The 27,896-nt window shown below is 46.2% G+C and overlaps 1 protein-coding gene across 1 annotated transcript in view; it reads left to right on the top strand.

Annotated features, from left to right (window-relative positions):
- SPRED2 (sprouty related EVH1 domain containing 2) overlaps positions 1–27,896 on the top strand; it is a 291,471-nt gene that overhangs the window by 126,064 nt on the left and 137,511 nt on the right. Inside the window, exon 2 of the mRNA XM_030196364.1 lies at positions 10,590–10,767. Coding sequence (XP_030052224.1) covers positions 10,590–10,767 — 178 coding nt within the window. The remainder of the gene's footprint in view (positions 1–10,589; positions 10,768–27,896) is intronic.

The following is a 27,896-nucleotide window of genomic DNA, read 5'->3' as shown; positions in this document are numbered from 1 at the left end:
GTCAGCCCTTTCCCTGCCTAACCCATGCCCCCGTGGATGTGGACATATTAGCTTGCTTTTCCCTGTCCTTTCCCACTCAGTGGATGCAGGCACATTGGTTTGCCTTTCCCTGTCTTTCCCACTTATCTGAGCCTCCGGAGTGTTTTTATTTACCTCTTTTGCCTCTGCTTTCCTCACAGCGTAAAAATAAATAAATAATTAAAGTCGCGTCGCGCTTTAGCACAGCGATCTTGGAAAAGAGGTTTTTTTCTTGAGATTCTTCTGCAGGACCGGAGCTGTGATACTCGGTCTAGTGAGGTAAGAGTGTTTCCTGGCTCCTCCGGGGTGGGCTCGCGATCGGGATGTTTTTGGCGCGAACCGCCATTTTTGAATTTTCCCGCCGTTTTTAGCGATGGCTGCGGAGACTGTAAAGCGCTGTTCTAAATGTAGCAAGCGCAAATCAGCAGCGGGGCTCTGTAATTCATGCTGTACAGACGGTAGAGCTGGCCCGAGCATGGCGAGCGGCGATCTTTCGCGCTCTGAGCTGGCAGCGGATGCCATTTTGGATTTTCCACATGGCGCGGCCTCCGTTGCGACGGAGAGCCCTGAATCCGGGGGGGGGGGGGGGGGTCCTCTGAGTGAGCATAATAATAGAGCAGATAGCCCTGGGCAGGATCTGGGCGGTCAGGGAGCGGTTTTCTCTCCTGATTTTGTTTTAATGCTGCATAGGGCATACATGCTTAAAAGAGCTCTTCCACAGGGATCTTCGGACCCTCTGCCTGCCCCCCCCCCCCCCCCCCCCCCCCGGTGGATCCTGGCCTTTTGCAGTTGGCTTTGCCTGTTTCTTATCCTCCTGATAAACGCAGAAGGGCTAATTCCCCTTCTGAGTGTGGCGCACCCCCCTTTTCCTCCCCATGGTCGGGCTATGAGGATTCTGAGGGGTCTGGCAGAACTTCTTGGGCTGAGGAGCCAGAGTTGGGTGCAGAATTGCCACAGGAGCTTGATGATTCATCTGCGGTGAGGATTTTCCACCGCGAGGAGCTGCCAGCGCTTATTTCAGATGCCTTACAAGCCCTCTCGATTGAAGATCCTGGGAGTGGCACAGCCTCCTCTGTTAATCCAAGGATGGCTAGTACCAGAAAGCCTGCTCGAGCCTTTCCTTTGCATGACTCCATCCAAGAGCTTATTTCGGCTCAATGGGCTGACCCCAAGGGACCTTTGAAGGTCGCCAGGGCTATGGGGCAATTATACCCTCTGAGTGAGGAACATTTTGGCTCGCTTTGCAATGCCTAAAGTGGATGCCCTGGTCACGGCTGTGACAAAGAGAACTACCCTCCCTGTTGAAGGAGGTGTTGCCCTGAAGGATATTCAAGACCGCAGGCTTGATTCAGCTCTGAAGCGGTCCTTTGATTTGGCAGGTCTCACTGTTCGGGCATCTGCATTCAGTTGTTATGCTGCTAGAGCCTGCCTGGCTTGGTTACAGCAGGCAGTGGAACAGCCCGGTGATGGAGCGGAGACCTTATCTGAAGTGGCTCCGTGGATGGAGTTGGCCTTGTCCTTTTTGGCTGACGCCCTTTATAATATGTTCAGAGCTTCGGCTAAGCAAATGGCTATAGCAGTGGCGGCTCGCCACACTCTTTGGCTACGACATTGGGCGATGGACATGGCCTCTAAGCAAAGGTTGGTGAAGTTGCCCTCTCCTCGTTTCCTGTCATCGGAGGAAGACTTTCCCTCTTTTTCGAGGAGTGGGCCAAAATCTCCGCAGATCAGTGGATCTTGGACCTGATCAGAGACAGATACTGAATAGAATTCGATGCCCCGGTGAGAGACGTTTTTGTGGAGTCCCGATGCAGTTCTGCCGCCAAACGGGCGGCGGTAGAGGAGACTCTGCACAGTCTGTGCCAGATAGGGGCTGTGACCTCGGTGCCTCCCGCCAAACAAGATCTAGGCCGCTACTCCATTTACTTTGTGGTGTCACGAAAAGGCGGGTCTTTTCGCCCGATCCTGGACTTAAAAGAGCTGACAAGTCCTTAAGAGTGCGGCATTTTCACATGGAAACCCTGCGCTCCGTCATTGCGGCGGTACAGCCAGGAGAGTTTCTTACGTCTCTGGACCTGAGCTTACTTGCACATACCAATTTGGCCCCCGCACCAGAAGTTTCTGCGGTTTGCGGTGTTGGGAAAACATTTCCAGTTTCGGGCCTTGCCTTTTGGCCTCGCCACAGCTCCCCAAACCTTCTCCAAGTTAATGGTGGTAGTAGCTGCCTTTCTCAGGCGAGAGGGTATCTGGGTTCACCCGTACCTAGACGACTGGCTATCTTTTCAGCATATCTGCTGTCTGGCCGGGCTCCGCCTGAAGCCTTTAAGGCACATTCCACAAGAGCGATTTGCTCTTCCTCGGCGGAAACTGGAGCACTATCTCTTCATTAGATTTGCAGTGCTGCAACATGGGCTTCTAAGCTCTCTTTCGCCCAATATTACAGGCTGGATGTGGCTGCCAGGAGGGATGCGCGTTTTGGAGCACAGGTGCTAGCGCGTGGTGTGGCTTGTTCCCACCCTATTTAGGGATTGCTTTGTTACATCCCATACATAATGGCTTCATCTGCTTGATGACAAGGAAGGGAAAATTAGGTTCTTACCATGATAATTTTCTTTCCTTTAGTCATAGCAGATGAAGCCATGAGCCCTCCCTGTATGATTGTCTGTATTGCAGTGATTCTGATTTTAGGTGCTGTTCTTGTTTCCTGAAGTTATATTCCTTCCTTGGGGAGTCGGAAAACAGTCTTCAGGATTCTTGTTACATTATAGGAGGATGAGTTCATTCCCTCCAGTTCATGTTTTGGGAGGATGAGTTTATTCCCTCCAGGAGGATGCAAGTATTCCCTCTGTTTATACAAAGTGGAGGACGAGTTTATTCCCTCCAGGAGGATAAGTTCATTCTCTCCTTTTTTGAGTTCATGCCCTTGTTTTAAGGGGCCATCGTTCGCTGTGAGGAAAGTTCATGTTATTCCCATTGCGGTTTGCCATACTGCTTTGGAAGTTTCAAATACTGAAGAGGCAGTGGAGTTAGCTGGCCATGAGGCACTGAGAAAAGTTGAGTGCTCTCTATCTCCCCCTGCTGGTTGATGGACACAACCCATACTTAATGGCTTCATCTGCTATGACTAAAGGAAAGAAAATTATCGTGGTAAGAACCTAATTTTCCCATTTTGGGCGTCCCCAACTGCTTTCTGTCGCGGGGACAACCAAAGTTCCCGGGGGCGTGTCGTAGGCGTAGCGAAGGCGGGACTTGGGCATGCCTGACACATGGATGTCCTCGACCCATAATTGGGGGGGGGGGGGGGGAGGGCGTCCCTGATGAACACTTGGACGACTTTACCTGGTCCTTTTTTTCTTACGACCAAGCCACAAAAAGGTGCTGGAACTGACCAGATGACTACCGGAGGGAATCAGGGATGACCTCCCATTACTCCCCCAGTGGTCACTAACCCCCTCCCACCCTCAAAAAATGTTCTTTAAAATATTTTGTGCCAGCCTCAAATATCATACCCAGCTCCATGGCAGCAGTATTCAGCTCCCTGGAGCAGTTTTACTGGGTGCAGTGCACTTCAGACAGGCGGACCCAGCCCCCCCCCCCCCCCCCCACTTGTTACACTTGTGGTGGTAAATGTGAGCCCTTCAAAACCCACCAGAAACCCACTGTACCCACATGTAGGTGCCTCCCTTCACCCATAAGGTTGTGGGTTTTGGGGTACTCAGCACACAAGGTAAGGGAGCTATACACCTGGGAGCAATTTGAGTCCACTGCAGTGCCCCATAGGGTGCCCAGTTGGTGTCCTGGCATGTCGGGGACCAGTGCACTAGGAATGCTGGCTCCTCCCATGACCAAAGGGCTTGCATTTGGTCATTTCTGAGATGGGTGTCCTTAGTTTCCATTATCGCCAAAAATCAGAAACAACCAAGTCTAAGGACGACAATCATGTCAAGATTTGGGCGTCCCCGACCGTATTATCAAAACGAAAGATGGACGCCCATCTTGTTTCGATAATACAGGTTTCCCAGCCCCTTCGCTGGGACATCCTGCAAGGACGTCCTCAGGAAAACTTGGATACCCCTTTCAATTATGCACCTCTATGTGATTTTAGGCATGGTATGTTAATACAGCAATCAGTTATTTTGCATTTAACCTAAGAAAATAAATATATTATGTTCCTGTATGCTTATGTATTCTCCCTGCTTTCTCCTAAACCAACTGCACCACAGTAAAACAGTCTTGTGTAAACTGGAGATAGATTTATCAATACATATACCCCAATGTAGTTACCACCTTAAATTAAAAAGAAAATCAGTGATCCATCAGAAGATGAAAATCTCCATGAAACAATTCTACACTAAGATGTATTAGTCATTGGTCTCATTTTTATAAGTTTTTACAAAAACAGGACTGATGGTTTGTGGTGAGTGTAGAATTGATTCACAGGATTTTCTCCTTCTGATGATCCACTGAAAATAATTATTTAAGGTGATAACCGCATTGGGATGTGTGTATGTGATAGATCTTTGATATACTTTCTTCGTATTCATTTTTGAGTTTGGACTATTTTAATGAGATGTGCATCATATTTCTCTTTCAAAAAGAATAAAGTATTAAGGGACATATAATAAAGTTACATAGTTATGGTAAGGTTTGCCTCTGTGGTTAATAAAACTGCATTGGCTCCCAATCAAAGTACTACTACTACTTATCATTTCTATAGCGCTACTAGACGTACGCAGCACTGTACACTTGAACATGAAGAGACAGTCTCTGCTCAATAGAGCTTACAATCTAATTAAGACAGACAAACAAGAGATAAGGGAATATTAAAGTGAGGATGATAAAATAAGGGTTCTGAACAAGTGAACAAGGGTTAGGAGCTAAAAGCAGCATCAAAAAGGTGGGCTTTTAGATTAGATTTGAAGACGGTCAGAGATGGAGCTTGACGTACCGGCTCAGGAAGACTACTCCAGGCATATGGTACAGCAAGATAAAAGGAACGGAGTCTGGAGTTAGTAGTGTAGGAGAATGGTGCAGATAAGAGAGATTTACCCAGTGAATGGAGTTCCCGGGGAGGAATGTAGGGAGAGATGAGAGTGGAGAGGTACTTAGGAGCTGCAGAGTGAATGCACTTATAGGTCAATAAGAGGAGTTTGAACTGTATGTGGAAACGGATAGGAAGCCAGTGAAGTGACTTGAGGAGAGGGCTAATATGAGCATAACGACCCTGGCGGAATATTAGTTGTGCAGCAGAATTTTGAACAGATTGAAGAGGAGAGAGATGGCTAAGTGGGAGACCTGTGAGAAGCAAGTTGCAATAGTCTAAGCAAGAGGTGATAAGAGCGTGGATGAGGGTTCTGGTAGTGTGCTCAGAAAGGAAAGGGTGAGTTTTGCTGATATTATAGAGAAAGAAACGACAGGTTTTAGCAGTCTGTTGAATATGTGCAGAGAAGGAGAGGGAGGAGTTGAAGATGACCCCAAGGTTCCGAGCTGATGAGACAGGAAGGATGAGAGTGTTATCCACAGAAATATAGAATGGGGGGAGGAGGAGAGGTTGGTTTAGGGGGAAAGATAAGAAGCTCAGTCTTGAACGAGTTGCGTTCAAAATCTGCACCCTGGTTCATAAAATTATTCACGGCGAGGCCCTGGTATAAATGGCAGACCTCATAGACTTACCAACCAGAAATACAAAAAGATCAACACACACATAACCTAAATCTTCACTGCCCAAGCTGCAAAGGACTAAAATATAAATCAACCTATGCATCCAGATTTTCCTACATAAGCACGCAACTATGGAATGCACTACCAAACGTCATGAAAACAATGCACAACCTAACAAACTTCCGGAAATCATTAAAAACCAACTTGTTCAAGAAGGCATACCCTAACAATCCAACTTAAATGCCTGAACCCTGCAACACAATGAAACTAATACTAGAACTGGACAAAACTTAACTCTTCCTCCTTGATTACCTAATGTATTCTGTCACAATACCACTCTGTACTTGTCATACCGGAATTGGCTATCGCCCATCACGGGTACTATGTAAGCCACATGGAGCCTGCAAATAGGTGAGAAAATGTGAGATATAAATGCAATAAATAAAAATATTTCAGCACCTTTTTTAGTGTCCTGTCTCTTTGAAACGTAATGCACGCATAGCATGAAAGAATCTAAAAAGAATGTACTCTTGACAGAAGCTACTGCAGCTTCCTCTGGATTTGTACTACAAGATACTCCCCGTTGACAAGCAAGACTAAAAATTTCACCTGTGGGTGATGTCACTGATAGAGCCCAGCATGGGAAGCAGGCCCACAGTAACTTTTTCATGGAGTCAGTCGAACCTGTTTTCTGTTGCGGTCACCTCAGTACCTTAAGGTTTTTGTAATTTATTTTTTCAAGTCTTGCCTTGTCGCTGTCATGTGGTCTTTTAATGAGTACCCAATAGTTCCTTAGGCTTTTTTGTGAATTTTGTTTTCTTTTTTTTGCAGAAGCTCAGTGTGGTCTCTTGGTCAGATATTTTTGTCACCGCTGAGTCATTTGATTCACTACTTACTATTTTTGTGGATGAAATGTCCCAAAAGAAGACTGCCCCCCCCCCCCCCCCCCCCCCCCCAGTAGTTTCAAAAGATGTTCTCAGTGCAACAGGATCATATCATTAGACATACTAATGGTGCTTGCAGTGCCTGGAACTCAACCCTGATCCCTCTAGGGAGGAGTGTAGAAAATACATAATCTGTGCAACTTGTATTTTCAGTATAACATTGAAGGTTCTTCAATGGGATTGGCATCCACAGACTCACTTGGTTGTAGGCCTAAAACAGGATACACAGGAAAAGTTCGCTGACATGCTGTGCTGTTGAGAGAATCTCTTAAGCAATCAGTTGCAAGATGCTGCTCTTTTTAAGCATCATAGTAACACACTTAAGATTCTCTCCAGGCCCACTTCTTACCTGGCCTAAGTATCCTTTAACCCTCCTGTTCCTCCCAGTCTAGACAGGGTTCTTGCTCTCATCCCAGATAGCTGAGGGCCCAAGAAGCCCTAAACTGCACAAGAGCAGGACATGCTGTTGTATCCCAACATAGTCCCTAGCCCTCGCCTCATGGTTGTTGAGAGGTTGACATTGAGTTCTCTAAACTTGTCTGACAATATCTCACATGTTTTGTCAGCTGCCAGAGAGGATTACACTAAGAGGGCATATGCTATGTGGATTTAAATGCAAGAGATTTGCTGTCTGGTGTAAGGGCAAAGCCATAGAGCCCTTTATTTGTGCCACAGAAAAACTGTTTGAATACCTTCAACATCTGTCAGAGACAGGTCTAAAGTTCAACTCTGTGAGGGTACACCTTAATGTAATTGGAGCTTATCAGATAGAAAGTAAACACATCTTTGTACAGCCTTTAGTTTGTTATGCAGGACTCAGGCCTCCTGCAGTGTCTTTGGACCTCAGTCTTCTTACCCAGTTGATGAACGATCCTTTTTGAGCCACTAGATACCTGCGTCTTGAAGTCCCTGACCTGGAAGGTATTCATTTTGACGGCGATTATTTCAGCACTCCAGACCCTAGTAACTAATCCGCCTTACACTTAGTTGTGTTTTTTTTTTTTTTTACATCCATCCAAAATTCCTTCCTAAGGCTGTGTTGAAATTCCATCTTAACCAGTCAGTAGTCCTGTGAAATAGTTTTCTTAAACCTCATGTCTATAAAGGTGAAAGCTCACTACATATTTTAGACTGCAGGGGAGCGTTTGCTTTCTATCTGGAGCAGACCAAAGCCCTAGAAAGTCCTTACAGCTTTTTGTTTCTTTTGATCCAAATAGGAATGAGGGCAGGCATTAGTAAACAGGCACTTTTCATGATGCTAGCAGTATGCTCATGGAGGAGTGGCCTAGTGGTTAGGGTGGTGGACTTTGGTCCTGGGGAACTGAGGAACTGAGTTCGATTCCCACTTCAGGCACAGGCAGCTCCTTGTGACTCTGGGCAAGTCACTTAACCCTCCATTGCCCCATGTAAGCCGCATTGAGCCTGCCATGAATGGGAAAGTGCGGGGTACAAATGTAACAAAAAAAAAATGCTGAGCTGTCCCTAGAGAGAAATGTCTGACTGTGTCGATAGCCCACTTAGTACATAAGTACATAAGTACATAAGTAGTGCCATACTGGGAAAGACCAAAGGTCCATCTAGCCCAGCATCCTGTCACCGACAGTGGCCAATCCAGGTCAAGGGCACCTGGCACGCTCCCCAAACGTAAAAACATTCCAGACAAGTTATACCTAAAAATGCGGAATTTTTCCAAGTCCATTTAATAGCGGTCTATGGACTTGTCCTTTAGGAATCTATCTAACCCGTTTTTAAACTCCGTCAAGCTAACCGCCCGTACCACGTTCTCCGGCAACGAATTCCAGAGTCTAATTACACGTTGGGTGAAGAAAAATTTTCTCCGATTCGTTTTAAATTTACCACACTGTAGCTTCAACTCATGCCCTCTAGTCCTAGTATTTTTGGATAGCGTGAACAGTCGCTTCACATCCACCCGATCCATTCCACTCATTATTTTATACACTTCTATCATATCTCCCCTCAGCCGTCTCTTCTCCAAGCTGAAAAGCCCTAGCCTTCTCAGCCTCTCTTCGTAGGAAAGTCGTCCCATCCCCACTATCATTTTCGTCGCCCTTCGCTGTACCTTTTCCAATTCTACTATATCTTTTTTGAGATCAGCCTTCATAGCAGAGATTTGCAGAGGAGCGACATGGACTTCCATCCTTACATTCACATTCTTCTATTGCTTTGGACTAATCTGTATGTTTGGGAGCTTTGTTTTGACAGCTGCCCAGTTGATTTGGGGTTTAAAATCCAATTCCATTCCCCCAGGACCCTCTCTTTAAATTTCAGGCTGCCTTCTTAAAAGCAAAAAACAAAAAAAGAAAACATGATAAATACAGCTGTTGCCATCAAAAATGTTGGTGTCTGTTTGCAGTACCTCTTGCTGTGTATTTCTCCGTTGAATATAGCCTGTAGCTAAGGAGCCCCATAGATGAGAATTTTTCAATCCTACTTTTCCTTGAAGAAAACAGTTACGTATCAGTAGCATATGTTCTCCAAGGACAGCAGAGCTTAAATCCTTTCAACCTCCCATCTCCCCAAAAGAGAGGTGGAGGTGATGCTAGACAGGGCAAGATAGGGCAGAGAGTAGAAGCAGAGTATAAGACGAGGATAGGGACACTAATGACAGATGCTGAACAGAGGGGGAGTATAGGAACAGGGTCATAAGAGAGAGATACTGGACAGGAGAGAGAGGAAATGTCAAATGGAGACCCTGGAACTAGAGGAAAAAAGCAGAAGACACTTGGATCAAATCAAATAGAAAAATAAAATGTTCAGATTACAAATGTAGGAAAAAGTATTTCAATTTATTAATTGGAAAATGTCAACTTTGGGAATTATGCATCTCTGATATTTTGCATTTCAGTTTCTATTTCTCTAGTAATGCTGTGTACACAGGTCTGACTTTTTGAGGCTTTCAGTCTTTTGCCTTTGTATCTCTATTACTGATCTGTGATCACTTGTTCCATATTTGCTGAGAGTATGTCTGTTTTTTGTGTGTGACCAAAGTGCAGCTGCTAACATGTTTCTGTATAGAGATCTCTAGCAGTCCTGTGTCTTGATTTCTCACTAACCCCCCCCCCCCCCCCAAATTACAAAGCTGCACAACAATGCCGACACAGCCCATCTAAGCCACTAGTGTAGCTTTGTAATCAGGGGGTAATATATTGGTGTTTTTAGGCCTGGTATAATATTTACAGTCCTGCCTTTTCACGGATAAGGTTGTTGTTCTGGGACTTAGTTCTGTTATAGTATGGTAAGGTTCTGTGTCTGGTTTTTTTTTTTTCACAAGTTTATGCATAGTGTTTCTGGTGGTGGGATTGTGTATTGGCCTTCCTGAGGGGACATCAAAATGTAATTTTAGTTTGTTACAGCATCAGACAGGGTTTGTGAAATAATCATAGAATGTATGTACTTGTGTCTTTTTTTTTTTTTAGATGAAAATCTTAGTGTAGTCAGTTTGGGGGGGGGGGTTCAAGGTTGTGGCAACGGCTCTGGGGGCGGGGCATGGAGCAGGGCAATTGTTGGATTTTCTCTAATAAGTTGTCAATCGTAAATGTAAATCATGTTAGTGAGTACATCAGGCTCTCTTACACAGCATTTACCAGAAGAGTTTAGTATGCAGGGTTTAGAAGTGGTAGTGAAGAGAGGGGGGAGGAGGAATTTTATGCTGGATAATCTTTTTTTTGTTTGTTTTTTTTTTTGTTTCATTCCCCTCTCTCTGCCTGCATTTGTCTTTCTTGGAAAAAAATCAGTATAATTTCTCACAATGCATAGTAAAGATGAGCTTGATGATTTGAGAACATGGCTTAATACCTTTACAAATTTCAGTAAAGATCATTTTTATCAAAGGTACTGTTTGGTTGAAATGGTCTTACCTATAAACTGTGCACAACCCAGTGCATTCTAATGTTGCTTAATATGACGTATATGTTCTCACAAAAGTGTTTTTTCTTTTCATTGTAGTGACAGCTATATTGTGCGCGTCAAAGCTGTGGTTATGACCCGGGATGACTCCAGTGGGGGATGGTTATCACAAGAAGGAGGTGGTATCAGCCGAGTTGGTGTCCGTAAGGTCATTTACCCTGAGGGCAATGGTGGAAGTGATTTTCTAATCCAGGGTGAACGGCTGAAAGACAAACAGGTAATCCGGTTTGATTTCATGATAACTAAAAATTTGAAAGAGGGCTTAATTTACTTATTTTTCTACAATGCAGATGCCTAGAGGAGCAAAATTTGGCTCTAAATTTAATGTCCTGGTCTGGAGGATTGTATTTGTGATTTTATTTTTTGTGTTTTTTTAAATTACATTTCCATTACGTACCTTCCCACTATTTCAGCTTCTGAGTGCTTTGCTTCTGGTCGAGTTGATCAGCTGGTCCCGATTTGAGCTTTGCGGGTGGCTTGAGTCTGCAGAGTCATATCTGGAAGTCTTCAGATCCCTCTGTCTGGTACCCTGTGAATTTGCTTCCTCCCTTCAGCTCTCTCCAGTTTCCTGTGGAGCTCTCTTTTTCCAGCACAACAACATTAAAATTAAAAAAAACTAAAATAGGTTTACTGGAGAGGGTGGGGCAGGGTATCAGTCCTGATACTTTCTCATCTGAGGTATGACTTGTGGGGACTGTAAGCTTGGGGGGACCAGCTGGTAGTGATAAGTCTGACTAAATTTTGACTCAGAACCGCTTAGAGGGCTGTGAGTTCCACTTGGTACAGGGGAAGGATCCTCACTCACCACTTGGGACTGCGTTGTACTGCACCTGTGCCTGTCAGGATGAATAGTGACTCATGCAAATAAAGTTGTGTTTTTCCTGCAGTGAGATCCACCAGTTGGTGTTGGGGCGCTGCAGTGCGTGCAAGCTGGGAATCTCGTGGGGCATTTGGGAAACAGAAAGCAGCAGCACGTATTCAGATCTGGTGCAGTATCCGAATATGCTGGAGACTTCGGGCTCTCCAGCAAGGCCAGTGTGCAGTTTGATGCAGAAGGGCGTGAGAACAGGCACTATTTTGTCAGGGCCGAGTGGCAGGGAGGAACAGCCTCTGATCGTGCACAGAGCACAGCTGCTATTTTATAACCTCATAGCCCGACGGGGCATTAAGCTGTATTGGGATCTTTGCTTTCTCTAGTTTATATTACTCTTACATTGGGCCTATTTGCTGAAGCAAGGACAGTCAGTTGCTGCAAGGTGCTTCACTTTCTTTCCTCATCTGCCCACATCTCTGCTTTTCCCTCCTTTTCTGATGTGGCCTCGAACAATTCAGAAGAGCCATCATTGAAGGAGCCGTTAAAGAAGGGAGAGCTCCCTCCTGAGGAGTGGGATGACTCGAAATTACTGAGATTGTTTCATAAAGAAGAGCTCAGTACTCTTTATTTCTGAGGCATTGGCGGTGCTTTTCATTGAAGAGCCATTTGCTTTGGCTTCAGAAGTTTCTTCATCTTCAATCATGAGTGGGTTGGATGGTTTCCTAATGGACAATTCCATAGACCGCTACTAAATGGACTTGGGAAAAATCCACAATTTCGGGAATAACATGTATAAAATGTTTGTACGTTTGGGTAGCTTGCCAGGTGCCCTTGACCTGGATTGGCCGCTGTCGCTGGGCTCAATGGACCTTTGGTCTTTTCCCAGTATGGCATTACTTATGTACTTATGTCCTTCTAAGGTCTTCCCGATGTATCCAGATATTCAAGACCTGATTATAGCAGAATGGGTCTCAATGTAGGCAGGGCAGAGAATGGGAAGAGGCACAGCTCTCCTCTACCCATTGATTCTGGAGAAAGAGAAATTGAACTCCCCAACACCCCAGTGTAGACTCCCTTGTTACGGTGGTGACCAAGAAGATCATTTTGCTGTTGGAAGGGGTATTGCCCTAAATGACCTTTGAGATAGGAAGCTAGAAGGCTCGCTGAAACAAGCCTTTGAAGTGACCTCTTAGGCTTTTAGGTGACAGTGTGCAGCTCGTTCATGGCAAGAGCATGCCTGAAATGGCATCAGCAGTCTGCAACACAAGACAGGTACCATAATGCCCAGTTGGAAATGGGGTTATCCTACTTGACGGATGCTATTTATAGCATGTTACGACTTGCAGGATGCCTTTGGCTGTCTCTGCATGTCGACAATTCTGGTTGTGGCATTGGGCAACGGATGCAGCATCAGTCACAACCAGTTAAACTGTCCTTTTGGGGCAAGTGGCTATATAGAGAAGATCTCAGTAACTTGGTGAAAGAATTGGGGGAAGCTAAGCCACAGTGGTGGCCAAAAGCCTCTAGTCTGTCTTCAGGAGGCTCTCGATCTCTGTTTTAAGACAGCAGATGGTACAACATAAGAACTTAACATAAAAATAACCATACTGGGTCAGAACAATGGTCCATCCAGCCCAGTATCCTGCTTCTAGCAGTGGCCAATCCAGGTCACAAGTACTTGGCAGTTACTGAACTAGTAGCACCATTCCATGCTACCAATCCCAGGGCAAGTAGTGACTTGCCCCATGTCCATCTCAATAATAGACTATGGACTTTTCCTCCAGAAACTTGTCTAAACCTTTTTTTAAACCCAGATAAGCTAACCACTGTTATCGCATCCTCCAGCAATGAGTTCCAGAACTTAACTATTCTTCAAATGAAAAAAATATTTCCTCCTATTTAGTATTTCCATACAATTTCATTGAGTGTCCCCTGGTCTTGTACTTTTTGAATGAGTGAAAAATCGATTCATTTCCACCCACTCTACATCTCTTAGGATTTTGTAGATCTCAATCATATTCCCCCTCAGTGGTCTCTTTTCCAGTCTGAAGAGCTCTAACCTCTTTAGGCTTTCCTCATATGGGAGGAGTTCCAGCCCCTCCATCTTTGTGTTCACGCTTTGAACCTTTTCTAATTCTAGTGTTTGCTCTTATTGGCCTAGTCATCAACAGTATAGTCAGAAGTCCCGCTTCCAGGCACACCAATCTTCTGTCGTGTGAATAGGAAATTGTCCTCTTAGTCTGCTAGAGTGACCAATGCCATCTGAGCTTTGCAGTGATGTGAGGCTGATCCACTCTTCTCTTTCTCCAGTTGGAAGACATCTTCAGGAGTTTCGGGAAGTATGAACCATAATCATGTCAGACCAGTAGGTTCCGGATATTCTTACAGAAGGTTACAAGTTGGAGTTCTCCCGCTCGGTCACTTTTCTTTAAGATTTCTTGTTGAAAGGGAACCAAGGCGTTGAGGTTCAGTCCACTGTAGATTGCTTGCTGGGCCTCCGGGCCATTGTTCCAGTTCATCAGGCTAAACAGGGACAAGGCAGATGCTCTGTCTACTTCATGGTCCCAAAGAAGGGAAGGCACTTTTCATCTAGTGGTAGATCTCAAAGTGCCTTCAAGTGTCCCGCTCTTGCATGGAAACACTAAGAGCAGTCATAGCCTCGGTTCAAGCAGGAGAATATCTCATCATCCTCTATCTCAAAGCATACTTGCATATACTTGTATGTCCACCACATCAGAGGTTTCTATGTGTTACTTTACTGAGCCGTCACTTCCAGTTCAGGGCTTTGCCCTTTGGTCTCGCTGTGGCAATAAGAAAGTTTACCAAGGTTGTGGTGGTGGCCTGCGTTCAGGGCCAGGGATTCAGATTTCACCCATATCTCAATGACCAGCTCATTTGTGCATTGTCCTATTCAGACAGCATGGCAGCCACAAAGGTGTTTGTTTTCTGCAGTTGCCTAGTTTGGCGATCAATTTTGAGAAGAGTAGACCAACTCCATCACAGACGCTGGAGTACCTGGGTGTTCTATTTGACACAGCAAGGGAGAAGATCTTCTTTGCAGAACTTAGGTCAAAGAGCTTGTTCAACAGATTCGTCTTCAGTCAAGGCAGGCCCAGGGTCTGGGACTACATCCAGGTTCTGGGTTCAGTGACGGCGGTGATGGAAATGGTGTCATGGGTAAGGGCTCATATGTGACCATTGCAGGAGTTTTTTCTCAGCTGCTGTCTCCGGTGTCACAGAAGTATGATCTTCATCTTCCTTGGACGCTGATTGCCACACAGAATATCCTAGAAATTTGACCATCGGAGCTCCCTTTCCATTAACACAGTGGGAGGTGGTAGTAACATATGCCAGCAAGTCAGGTTATGGAGCTCGTTACAAGTTCCATCTAGCACAGGGCACCTGGACAGAACAGGAGTTTCAGTGGTAGATAAACTGCTTGGAACTCAAGGCAGTGCAAGAATGTCTTATTCGACTTTGCTTCCTTTCTGGCTGTGCCTTGGTCTGAGTTTTCTCTGACAACCTGACAGTGGTGGCTTATATTAACAAGCAAGGTGGGTCCCGCAGGCATTCAATGGCGGAAGCAGCCTCCCTCATGAGTTGGGCAGAGAAAGATCTCTGCTTGTTGGCAACTTACATCGCTGGGCCATTGAATGTGGAGGTGGACTTTCTCAGCAGGCATTCCTTGGACCCAGGAGAATGAACTATTTGGCCAGAGTTTTTAGCTGATAGTAGACCAATGAGGTTTTCTGCTTCTGAACTAGATGGGCAATTAAATGGAATGCCAATGTGCCCAAGGTCTTCAGCCATTGGAAAGAACTGGGCTTGATGATCAATGCCCTTCTGCAGCCCTGGCTAGAGATGCATTTACTGTATGTCTTCCTTCCTTGACCCATGGTAGACCATTTGTTGAAAAGGATCACATTGCACTGGGGTTGAATAATTCTCATAGCCCTGGATTGGCCATGGAGGCTGTGGTATGTGGACCTGATTCGACTGCTGGACGGGATCCTCTCTGTCTTCCGCAGATAGACGGCCTACTGAAGCAAGGTCTGGCACTAATGGTGAATCAGTGTCTCTTTGGTCTTAGGGCTTGGCCATTGAAAGGGTTCAGTTGAGACTAAAAGGTGGTTCTGATTCGGTCATTGCTACCTTGCTTCAGGTTTGGAAATGCTCTACATATTTGGTGTATGTGAGGCTGTGGAAGATATTTTGAGGGATGGTTTTCTGAGTGTGGACTTTCTCCCTCCTCTGCTCAGATCATGCACATCCTAGTATTTCTCTAGGCAGGCCTTTAGAAAGGATTGGCATTGGGTTCTCTAAAAGTTCAGGTTGCGGCTTTGGTCTGTGTCGGGCCGACTACAGAAGACGTCTTTTGTGACTACCCCAGATATTATTTGATTCTTGCGGGGAGTGGGCTGCTTACGTATGCCATGTCAGAAGTGGAACCTTAATTAGTCCTTCGGGCTCTCTAGAATTCTCCTTTTGAGCCACTCCAGAAAGCCACCTTGAGAGATCTTACTCTTGGGTTATCCAACCTTGGCCCTCGCCAGATCAGGTTTTCAGTATTTTCACCATGAGTATGCATAAGATCTATTTGCATACATTGGAGGCAGTTCATGCAAATAGATCTCATGCATATTCATATTGGGGAAATCCTGAAAACCCGACTGGATTGTGGCACTCGATGATTGAGTTTGGACACACATATTGTACACTAAAGGCAGCATTCTTGGTGGCTCTCTTGTCAGACCCCACCCACTCTACAGATTGGTTTTTAAACACATTCCACAGGTTCTGGATTAGTGGGAAGCTACGTAATGGAAAAAGAAATTAGGTCTTACCTGATAATTTGCTTTACGTTAGCCCTTCCCCACTATTCCAGAGACCTGCCCGAGGTTTCTGAGATGTTTAGTCGGTGTGAAGTAATGGGTCAAATGATGACTGTTACTTTGCATGATGCTTCCTGCATATCTCTTGTTCTTTACAAGTTGTCCAGAGATGAGAGAAGTCTGCACATGTATTCTCGTCTGGGTAGTGTTAGGTTAGTGAGTTGTTTAAGGTTGTGTGTGTTCTGAGTTTCTCCTTATTGCTTGTCTATATAAATATTGAGGAGCTGGACTGGATGCTGAGACAGATGTCTCAGCTCAGTTTTCAGTTCTCTATCTCCTCCTGCTGGTTGATGGATAAAACTGTCCCACAGGTTCTGGAATAGTGAGAAGGACTAATGGAAAGAAAATTCAGGTAAGACCTAGTTTCTCCTTTGTCACTGTAAGATCTGCTTTTGATGATTGGTTTTGTTAGAGAAAAGTTGATTTAATTAAACCTGTGCTTGAACTATTCAGTCAGAAGAATGTGCAAAAACTCCACCATCCTACTATTCAAAGTTGGTGGAACTTATCATAAAGGACTCATAGCTGCTGTTGCTACAGAAGGGGCTTCCACAAACTATAGAATCAGCGCAAAGATTTGTTCAATCAGTTTTTTGTTTCTTTTTCTTGTTCTTCGTTACTTTTTTCTTATCCTCCTGGACAGCCCAGACCTAGTAGGTTATGTTGCCATACCAGCAGATGTCTAATGTTTGAGGGTGGAGGGTGTGGGCTCATCAGAGTTGGAATTGCTTCTCCTTTGGAGTCCTGGGCCTTGGCTCAAGAGTTTCTGTTCAGTGAGGCTATCTAGCATTGGTTCCTATGGGGCTTTTCATTGGGGTGGTAACGCGCCCCCCCCCCACTCCCCTCTGTTAATTTTTTTCCCTAGCTAAGGGAATAAAGTTACTTAAAAAAAAAAAAAGTTTTGTCAGACAGAGGGATTAGCTTACAGCAGTATCTGCGTTTGCATGAACAAGAACCGGGGGGGAGTTTCTCATTCCTCTTAAAGCTTACTAGAAGGACTGCCTGAAGCAGAGGTGCTTATTATTAATTAATTTTTTTTTTTAGCTGTGATCAGCATCATGCCAGCAGGCAGATGCTGTGGGTTTGTGGAAGCTAGTGTTTAAGTACTGCCACCGGCTCCTACATGCGATGCTGGAGGTTTAGGGAAACTTTTGGCTGACTTGGAGAATCCCTTGGAGCTGTTGCCCTTCAGCAGCCTCATTCAAGGGAGGTCTCATTTCCGCTGTATTTCTTCGGCTTTCAGTGTGAACAGAGGCCGATTTTTGTCAGTGACTGTGATTGTTTTCATTGGGTCCCTCTTTCCCACACCCTCCCCCCATACCTTTGTTGGAGGGCTGGGCACCGCCGTTTTCAAGACTGTGCTACTGGAAGAGGAGGGAGTGTACCTCCCTCCTTCAACAAAGTTAGGGGGGGCAGGAAAGAGGGCTGCTAGACCACCAGGTTTGGGGGGGGGGGGGGGAGTTTGATTTGCGGCCCACTGGGCCACTAGGGCTTTTTTGGGGGGAGGGAGGGGATGTGAGAGGGGGGTTAGGGGTGCTGGAGATCTCCAGCCCCCCCTGAACTTGTGTCTTGGGGGCTGGAAGTCTGCCAGACTTCCAGCCCCTGTTTTGCTGGCTGGGGGTGGGAGTTCGGTGGGGGCACAGGGCCATGCTGTTTGGGGTCTGGTGGTCCCAGGCTCAGGCACAGTCCTCCCACAATTTGCATTCTGTTACCTCAGATCATACGGGCAGTAAAGCCCCTGTGCTGTTCCAGCACTATTTTAAGAGCGCTGTTTGGTCATCTGGGCATTAGTGACTTAAGCAGGCTCTTTCTGCACTCCAGGTTTGAGGCCTCTGCCCTGTGCGATGTATTTAAGCCTCAAATGACTAAAGATCCTTTTGAGGGGCCCTTTGACTGTAGTAAGCATCCTAGGTCCTCTGACTGGGCGTTCCATACACTGCTCAATAATCCAACCCTTGTTCCTTATGGAAGAACGTTGGGGAGTAGGGAATCTGGATAGTGATGACCTTGCTCCTCAGGGACTCTTGCTGGAGTTTGGAGAACTGTCCCCAGAAGAAATAGACAATTCTCTAGTACAGTTGTTCCCAAACTTAGTCCTGGAGGCATCCCAGCCAGGCAGACTTTCAGGATATCCACAGTGAACATTCGTGAGAGAAGTTTGTATGCACTGCTTTCACTCCATTCAAATCTATCTCATGAATATTCATTGTGCATATCTTGAAAGCCTGACTGGCTGTGGTGCCTCCAGGATCAGGTTTGGGAACTACTGCTCTACTAGTTCATTTTTTTGTTGGGAGAAATGAGTTGTTTATTGTTCAAGTAGTCTCTGCAGTTTGTATCTCCATGGATTCAGAGGAGCAGACTTCTTATGGTGACCCTATCCTGGAGGGTTTGAGGGAACCTGCTAAGTAAGGCCTTTCTGCTTCACATAGCTTTATTACAGTTGGTCTTTGCAGAATGAGAAGTACTGGTTTTGTTCCTTAGGGGTTCCAAATTGATGAATGAATTGTACTTCCTTCTCCAGGCAGATCTGGACCAGCTTTTTCATGTTCCAAAAGTGGATGTTTTAGTGACAACAGTGACCAAAAGAATTACTATTCCAATTAAGAGTTTCTGTTCTTAGGTATGTTCATTATAACAGTACAGAGAGGGTTCAAAGTACAAGACAGGGTCTGAAATACAACAAAAAGCACCAGGAGCCTCAAAAACAGGACACAGTTCCTTTATTGGTCAAAATCAATATTCCAGTATAGACCCGACACGGGCCATGTTTTGGCACACAGCGCCTTCGTCAGGGGTCAAATGTGAAATGCTCTACAAAAAGACAGCGTATTAGGAACAGTGATTAAGGAACAAAGGGATTCAGTGTTCCTAATACGCTGTGTCTTTTTGTAGAGCATTTTGCACTCCTATATCATCAAAAAGAAGATTGATCAAAATACTCACTTTATAATTGATCGCATTTGACCCCTGACGCAGACGCTGTGCGCCAAAACACGGCCCGTGTCAGGTCTATACTGGAATATTGATTGTGACCATTAAAGGAACTGTGTCCTGTTTTTGAAGGCTGATGCTTAAGTATGTTCTTGACAGAAAGATAGAACTGCTACTTAAGGAGGCCTTTTATAAGGGTAATTGTCACCTTGGCTCTTGCTCCCTCGCTTATTAAGAGGAGAACTTTTAATTAGAATGTTACCTGCTTGTGCTGAAACAAATGATCATTTGTCTGTTGACAGACATCCCAAAGAAGTTTGATAATAGGAGATGGTTTGAGCCTATCTGGCCCATTATGTGAACTGAAGCCAGTAGGTGGAGGTTCTTACCCTATCAATTTCATTGTTTTGGGTGTACCAAAATGACAGTAGCAGCACTGGGGAGAATTAAAACCACTTTGCATAGAGTGAGTGGAGACTGGCTTCAGCCTTATGACATCATACTGTCTCCTGTTATCAAACCTTCCTTGTCGCAGCAGATGAATCCAAGAACTAGTGGTTAAGTCCGCCTACCAGCAGGTGGAGATAGAGATAAACAAATTTGTCACTTGCAGCAGATGAATCCAGGAACTAGTGGTTAAGTCCGCCTACCAGCAGGTGGAGATAGAGATAAACAAACTAATGGCAGTGATGTCAGATGGCCAGCTCCTTCCTCAGTCAGTATGTCTCTCTCTCAGCAGGTGGTGGACAGCTTTTACATAGTAACATAGTAGATGATGACAGAAAAAGACCTGCACGGTCCATCCAGTCTGCCCAACAAGATAAACTCTACTACTACTACTACTATTTAGCATTTCTATAACGCTACAAAGCGTACGCAGCGCTGCACAAACATAGAAGAAAGACAGTCCCTGCTCAAAGAGCTTACAATTTAATAGATAAAAAATAAAGTAATCAAATCAATTAATGTGTACAGGAAAGAGGAGAGGAGGGTAGGTGGAGGCGAGTGGTTACGAGTCAAAAGCAATGTTAAAGAGGTGGGCTTTCAGTCTAGATTTAAAGGTGGCCAAGGATGGGGCAAGACGTAGGGGCTCAGGAAGTTTATTCCAGGCGTAGGGTGCAGCGAGACAGAAGGTGCGAAGTCTGGAGTTGGCAGTAGTGGAGAAGGGAACAGATAAGAAGGATTTATCCATGGAGCGGAGTGCACAGGAAGGGGTGTAGGGAAGGACGTGTGTGGAGAGATACTGGGGAGCAGCAGAGTGAGTACATTTATAGGTTAGTAGAAGAAGTTTGAACAGGATGCGAAAACGGATAGGGAGCCAGTGAAGCGACTTGAGGAGAAGGGGTAGTATGAGTAAAGTGACCCTGGCGGAAGACAAGACGGGCAGCAGAGTTTTGAACCGACTGGAGAGGGGAGAGGTGACTAAGTGGGAGGCCAGCAAGAAGCAGATGTACTCATATGTACTACTTTACTTCAGCTCCTGGGCCCAAGGCCTCTGAGGGTGCTCCTGGGCCGATGGCCAGTTTGAGCCGGGGGGTGGTGGACTGGTGGTGTCCCGTTTGGCAGCATACGCAGTTGCTGGGTCCCTGCTGCACCTCAAATTCCCTCTGAACAGGCTTTTGCTGTTCCTTTCCTTCCCTGTTTGTTTCTGCCTCCTCACTAAAAAAAAAAAGAGAGAACCATAGAATTTGTTTAAAAGAGAAACAGAAGCACAGGGAAGTGTGTTTTTGCTGAGAGCAGGTTTGTGTTACTGCTGTCCGAGCCCTGTTTTCTGTTGCCTGCTTGTCTGAGCCTGCCTCGAAGTGGAGTCGAAGAGTTTTTTTCTTCAGCTCAGCTGTCAATTCCCGCGCTTTCCCGGTCCGCGGTAAGTCCTGCTGGGTTCCTGTTCGGGGGGGTAGACGATGGCAGCGGAGGTGGAAAACAGCATTTGGCGGCGGGCCTTTGCAGCGCAGGCTGCGATAATTTGGCGGGACTCGACGGAGCAGTGGCCCCCTCCCCCTTGAGAGCGTGCTTTCCTGCCCAGAGCCTGACTATTCTCGCGCCATTTTCCAATCGGTCGCGGAACCGGCTCTGGTAGCGGTTTTGGGCAAAGCTGCTTCTCCGCTGGTAGGGGAGTCAGGGGGCTGTCAGGCATTGTGAGCGGTGGTCCAGATGCCATGGTTGTGACCTCCTCCGTTGCAGGGGAGGGGTTTTCGCCAGAGTTTATTTTGCTACTCCATCAGGCGTTTAGTAGAAAAGGACCCCCCCCCCCCCACGCGGCTGCGACAGCTTCGGCCTTTGATTCTCTCAGGGGGTCTTGGGGGTAACCTAGAGATTTGGGGTTTTTCCCCAGAGGATTTCTCCTCCCTTAAAAAGCCTAGGCTTTCTTTGGGGTCTGAGGAGGGCGGTACATGAAGCTATTGAGTTGATTTCGGCCCAGTGGGCGGATCCGGATGGAGGGGCTGAAAGTAGTCAATGCTATGGCCAGGCTGTATCCGGTTTCAGCGGACCATTTAGAGTAGTTTACTTTATCTAGGGTGGGTGCCCTGGTGACGGCGGTCACTAAGAAGACTACTCTTCCAGTGAAAGGTGGTGTGGCACTTAAGGATATGCAAGATAGACGGCTAGAGGCCTCTTTAAAACGTGCCTTTGAGGTAGCCGCTTTGACACTTCAAGCTTCTGTTTGTAGTTCTTACGCAGCTAGAGCTTGTCTCAGTTGGCTACATTCTGTCATGGATTTGATTTCGGAGTCTGATATGCTGGAAACTCCTCAGATGTCACTGATGGATATAGGGCTGGCGTACTTGGCAGATGCCTTGTATGATTTGGTCCGTGCTTCGGCCAAGCTCATGGCCTTGACAGTTTCCTCTCGCGTCTTCTGTGCCTCCGTTATTGGGCCGCAGATATGGCCTCTAAGCAACGGCTCATTAAATTGCCTTTCCGAGGGAAATTGCTTTTTGGGGAAGACCTAGAAAGGAGCCTCGAGGTCACGTTTCAGAGAGACACGCCGGTATCGCCCAGGTCGGTCCAACACAGCCTTTCAGCATCCTCGTTTTGGGCAGCGTTCTTCCTTTCACAACGAGAAGTGTCCGGCTGGACCCCCCTCTCGTCAGGGGGCTCCTCGGGCCTCCCAATGATGGGGCGCAGGTGCACTCGGTAGGAGAGCAGATCGGTGGTCGGCTTTCTCTGTTTCTTCCAGAGTGGTGCGAGAAGGTTACAAGCTAGAATTTTTTTCTCCCGTCACAGACTTTTTTCTGGAGTCCCGCTGTGTATCGCGGGCCAAGAGGTTCTGCAGTGTTTGCAAGACCTGCTAAGGATAGGGGCTATCGTGCCTGTTCCTCCTCTCGAAAGGCGCACAGGTCGGTATTCCATCTTCTTTCTGGTTCCAAAGAAGGGAGGGGCTTTTCGGCCTATTCTTGATCTCAGAAAAGTAAAACAGTTTTTGCGGGTTTGTCACTTTCGCATGGAGACATTTAGGGCAGTTATTGCTGCTGTTCAACCAGGCAGATTTTTGACGGCTCTCGATTTGAGGGAAGCTTACCTGCACATTCCCATTTGGCAGCCCCATTAGAGATTTCTCAGATTTGCGGTGCTGGGTCAGCACTTCCAGTTTCGGGCCCTTCCTTGCAGAATGGCCACTGCCCCACACACTTTTTCCAAGGTCGTGGTGGTGGTGGCGGCGGCGTTCCTGCGGAAGGAGGGAATTCGAGTGCATCCATATCTTGACGACTGGCTGATTCGGGCGACGACAGCAGAGGAGAGTCGAGTGGTCACCGACCAAGTGATTGCGGTGTTGCAATCCTTAGGTTGGGTGGGCAATATGGACAAGAGTCATCTGGTTCCTACTCAGTCTGGAGTATCTTGGAGTGCAATTCGATACGAAGTGGGGAATGTGTTTCTCCCAGAGGGGCGAAGGATCAAATTACTTTCTCAGGTACAGATATTATTGAGTCGTCGCGCTCCCCGAGTGTGGGACAATGTTCAGTTCCTCGGTTCCATGATGGCGACCTTGGAGGTCATTCCATGGTCAAGGGCTCACATGCGGCCTCTTCAGAATTTCCTTTTGAGCAGATGGTCACCAACGTCGTTGGATTATCAACGATGCCTTCCTTGGTCGAGCCGGGCCAGGGACAGTTTTATGTGGTGGCTCCGGTCAGCGTTTCTCTGGCGTCTCCCAGTTGGGTGGTAGTCATGACAGATGCCAGCCTTGCGGGCTGGGGAGCCCATTGTCTTCATCGAGTAGCCCAGGGATCGTGACGTGGACTCCTCTCGAACAAACTTGGCCGATAAATCGTCTGGAGTTGCGAGCAGTCGTGAATGTGTTGCGGAGTTTTCAGGACCTTCTGCAGGGGGCAGGCGGTTCGTGTATTCTCGGACAACACCACAACAGTGGCCTACATCAATCGGCAGGGGGGCACTCGCAGTCTTCCCTTGGCAGTGGAAGCATCTCGTCTTCTAGTATGGGCAGAAGCGCATGTTCAGAGTCTGTCGGCAGCGCACATTGTGGGTCAAAACAATGTTCAAGCGGATTTTCTCAGCCAGACTCTTTTGGACGCAGTGGAATGGACGCTGTCGGACTCAACTTTTCAGCTGATCTGTCAACGTTGGGAAGACCAGTAATGGATCTCATGGCCACGGCCTGCAATGCCAAAGTTCCCCAGTTCTTCAGCCGCAAACGGCAGCCAGGATCCGCAGGATTGAACGCTGTTCTCCAGCCATGGCCGGAACAACAGCTACTGTATGTTTTTCCTCCGTGGCCCCTGATAGGGAGAGTTCTTTGCCACACAGGGCAGCATCGGGAGCTGGTCATTCTAGTGGCCCTAGGTTGGCCCCAATGGCCATGGTATGCGGATCTCATTCGAGCTCTCTCAGAGCCACCATTGCGACTTCCAGTGACTCCCAATCTGTTGCATCAAGGGCCAGTTCAGATGGAAAATTCCTCCCGCTTTGGTCTTATGGCCTGGCTATTGAGAGGTGGCAGCTGAGGAAGAAGGGATTTTCAGGACCAGTCATTGCCACTCTTTTGGGGCACAGAAGCAGTCTACTTCAGCAGCGTACGCGTGAGTGTGGAAAGCTTTCTCGGCATGGTGTGCTTTGCGTGCCTTTTCAGGCGGACATTCCAGTTATTCTGGAGTTCCTTCAGGATGGTCTTCAAAAAGGGATTGGCATATAAGTACATAAGTATTGCCATACTGGGAAAGACCAAAGGTCCATCGAGCCCAGCATCCTGTTTCCAACAGTGGCCAATCCAGGTCACAAATACCCAGCAAGATCCCAAAAATGTACAAAACATTTTATACTGCTTATCTCAGAAATAGTGGATTTTCCCCAAGTCCATTTAATAATGGTCTATGGACTTTTCCTTTAGGAAGTCACCCAAACCTTTTTTAAACTCCGCTAAGCTAACCGCCTTTACCACATTCTCTGGCAACAAATTCCAGAGTTTAATTACACGTTGAGTGAAGAAAAATTTTCTCTGATTAATTTTAAATTTACTACATTGTAGCTTCATTGCGTGCCCCCTAGTCCTAGTATTTTTGGAAAAAATGAACAGACGCTTCACATCTACCCATTCAACTCCACTCATTATTTTATAGACCTCTATCATATCTTCCCTCAGCTGCCTTTTCTCCAAGCTGAAGAGCCCTAGCCGCTTTAGCCTTTCCTCATAGGGAAGTCCTCCCATTCCCTTTATCATTTTCGTCGCCCTTCTCTGCACCTTTTCTAATTCCACTATATCTTATTTGAGATGCGGCAACCAGAATTGAACACAATATTCGAGGTGCATTATAACATCCTCATTTTTGTTTTCCATTCCTTCCCTAATAATACCTAACATTCTATTTGCTTTCTTAGCTGCAGCAGCATGTAGCAGAAGGTTTCAACGTATCATCAACGATGACACCTAGATCCCTTTCTTGGTCCGTGACTCTTAACGTGGAACCTTGCATGACATAGCTATAATTTAGGTTCCTCTTTCCCACATGCATTACTTTGCACTTGCTCACATTAAACGTCATCTGCCATTTAGACGCCCAGTCTCGTAGGGTCAGCTTGTAATTTTTCACAATCCTCCCGTGATTCAATGACTTTGAATAACTTTGTGTCATCAGCAAATTTAATTACCTCACTAGTTACTCCCATCTCTAGGTCATTTATAAATATGTTAAAAAGCAGCGGCCCCAGCACAGAGCCCTGGGGGAACCCCACTAACTACCTTTCTCCATTGAGAATACTGACCATTTAACCCTACTCTCCGTTTTCTATCTTTTAACCAGTTTTTAATCCACAATAGAACACTACCTCCTATCCCATGACTCTCCAATTTTCTCTGGAGTCTTTCGTGAGGTACTTTGTCAAACACCTTCTGAAAATCCAGATACACAATATGAACCGGCTCCCCTTTATCCACATGTTTGTTCACCCCTTCAAAGAAATGTAATAGATTGGTGAGGCAGGATTCCCTTCACTAAATCCATGTTGACTTTGTCTCATTAATCCATGCTTTTGAATATACTCTGTAATTTTGTTCTTAATAATAGTCTCTACTATTTTGCCCAGCACCGAAATCAGACTCGCCGGTCTATAATTTCCCGGATCTCCTCTGGAACCTTTTTAAAAAATCGGCGTTGCATTGACCACTCGCCAATCTTCTGGTACCACGCTTGATTTTAAGGATAAATTACATATTTCTAACAATAGCTCCGCAAGCTCATTTTTCAGTTCTATCAGTACTCTGGGATAAATACCATCCGGTCCAGGAGATTTGCTACTCTTCAGTTTGTAGAACTGCCCCATTACATCCTCCAGGTTTACAGAGAATTCATTAAGTTTCTCTGACTCGTCAGCTTTGAATACCACCCAAATCTTCGTCAGTGAAGACCGAAGCAAAGAATTCATTTAATTTCTCCGCTACAGCTTTGTCTTCCTGATAGCCCCTTTTACTCAGTTATTTAGCGGTCCAAGTGATTCTTCGAGTGCAGGTGGCCACGCTAGCTTGTTTTAGGGGCAAACTGAACGGTTCCTCTTTAGCAGCTCACTCTGATGTGGTCCGTTCCGCTTCAGCTTCGGCCTCCTCTGCGACAGCTGTGCCCGGCGTGGCATTTGAATGCGGTACTGCGAGCCCTCCAGGCCCACCGTTTGAGCCGTTGAATAAGGTTTCTGAGAAGGATCTAACACTTAAGACAGTGTTTTTGGTGGCCATTGCTTCGGCTAGGAGGATTTCTGAAATTCAGGCTTTGTCTTCCAGAGATCCTTTTTTGCAGTTTTCTGAAGCAGGGATGTCGATCCGGACGGTGCCGTCGTTTCTACCTAAAGTGGTTTCGACTTTCCATGTCAATCCGGTGGTTTATCTTCCGTCTTTTCGAAGAGAGGATTATCCAGGGGAGTTTGCCTCACTACGTTTCCTGGGCGTGCGGAGAGCCTTGTTTCGGTACTTGCAGATCTCTTAACGAGTTTCGATGCTTGGATCATTTCTTTGTGCTCTTGTCGGGATCGAAAAGAGGTGAGGCGGCTTCTAAGGCTTCCATTGCTCGCTGGATTAGGGAAGCCATTGGAGCGGCGTATCTGCTACAAGGGCGGGTGTCTCCAGTGACCCTGAAGGCGCATTCTACTCGGGCACAGGTGGCTTCTTGGGCGGAGGTGCCAGCCTTATCTCTGGAAGAGATTTGTCGGGCGGCTACTTGGGCGTCCCATACTTTTGCGAAGCATTATAGGCTAGAAGTGTCTGCTCGGGAGGATGCGAGTTTTGGGGCGGGAGTGTTGGCGCGGGGAGCGTCAACTTCCCACCCTACTTAAGGAATGCTTCGGTACATCCCACTAGTTCCTGGATTCATCTGCTGCAAGTGACAAGGAAGGTAAAATTATGTCTTACCTAATAATTTTTTTCTTTTAACGCAGCAGATGAATACAGGATCCCTCCCTAGTTCAGCCGACGGGTTTTTCATTTTCCGCGCAGTGTGGCTATTTTTTCCTTACGGGTTCTCTTTTGCAGAGTTCAGACAGATATGGGAACACGGAAAGGATGCCGATTTCTGGATCAAGTTGCAGTTATTTCGAAGTTCTTATTTGGTTCTCTGTTTTTCATAGTGAGGATGGTTTCTGGTTGTTATTGGTTTCATATTTTTAGCCTTGGCAAATGCTTACGAATGACATACTAACTGAGGAAGGAGCTGGCCATCCAGCATCCATGCTTTTAGCTTGTTTCTCTCTCCACCTTGTGGTAGGCGGACTTAACCACTAGTTCCTTGATTAATCTGCTGCGTTAAAGGAAAGAAAATTATCAGGTAAGACATAATTTTACCTTCTTGGTCCATCTAGTCAGTGCCAGCAAGGTGGCCGGAGTTGTGCTTTCACACCTGTAAGCCCATATAAAGTGTGAAAGTCATTTAAGTATTGCTTTTGTTCTAGCCCCTTTCTGTGTAGCGATCCTCTGTGTTTATCCCACATATTTTTGAATTCCATTATTGTTTTTGTCCCCACAGTCTCCACCAGAAGAGTTTCCAAACATCTATCACCGTCTCTGTGGGAAAAGTATTTCCTGATGTTACTCCCAAGCCTGCCACCCTGCAACTTCATTTCATATCCTTCTTCTGCTTTCCTGTCTCTGAAAAGAAATTTGTTTAAATACTTGCTAGATATTAATATACAAACATTTGTATCCTTTTTCCCCTATCCCTTCTTTCCTCTAGGGTATACTTATCCAGGTCTTCAAGTCTCTTGTCATTC

This window comes from Microcaecilia unicolor, chromosome 3 (genome assembly GCF_901765095.1).
Source record: "Microcaecilia unicolor chromosome 3, aMicUni1.1, whole genome shotgun sequence".
NCBI lineage: Eukaryota > Metazoa > Chordata > Amphibia > Gymnophiona > Siphonopidae > Microcaecilia > Microcaecilia unicolor.
Note: the sequence above shows the minus strand (reverse complement) of the source record. Positions and strands in the feature narration are given on the sequence as shown.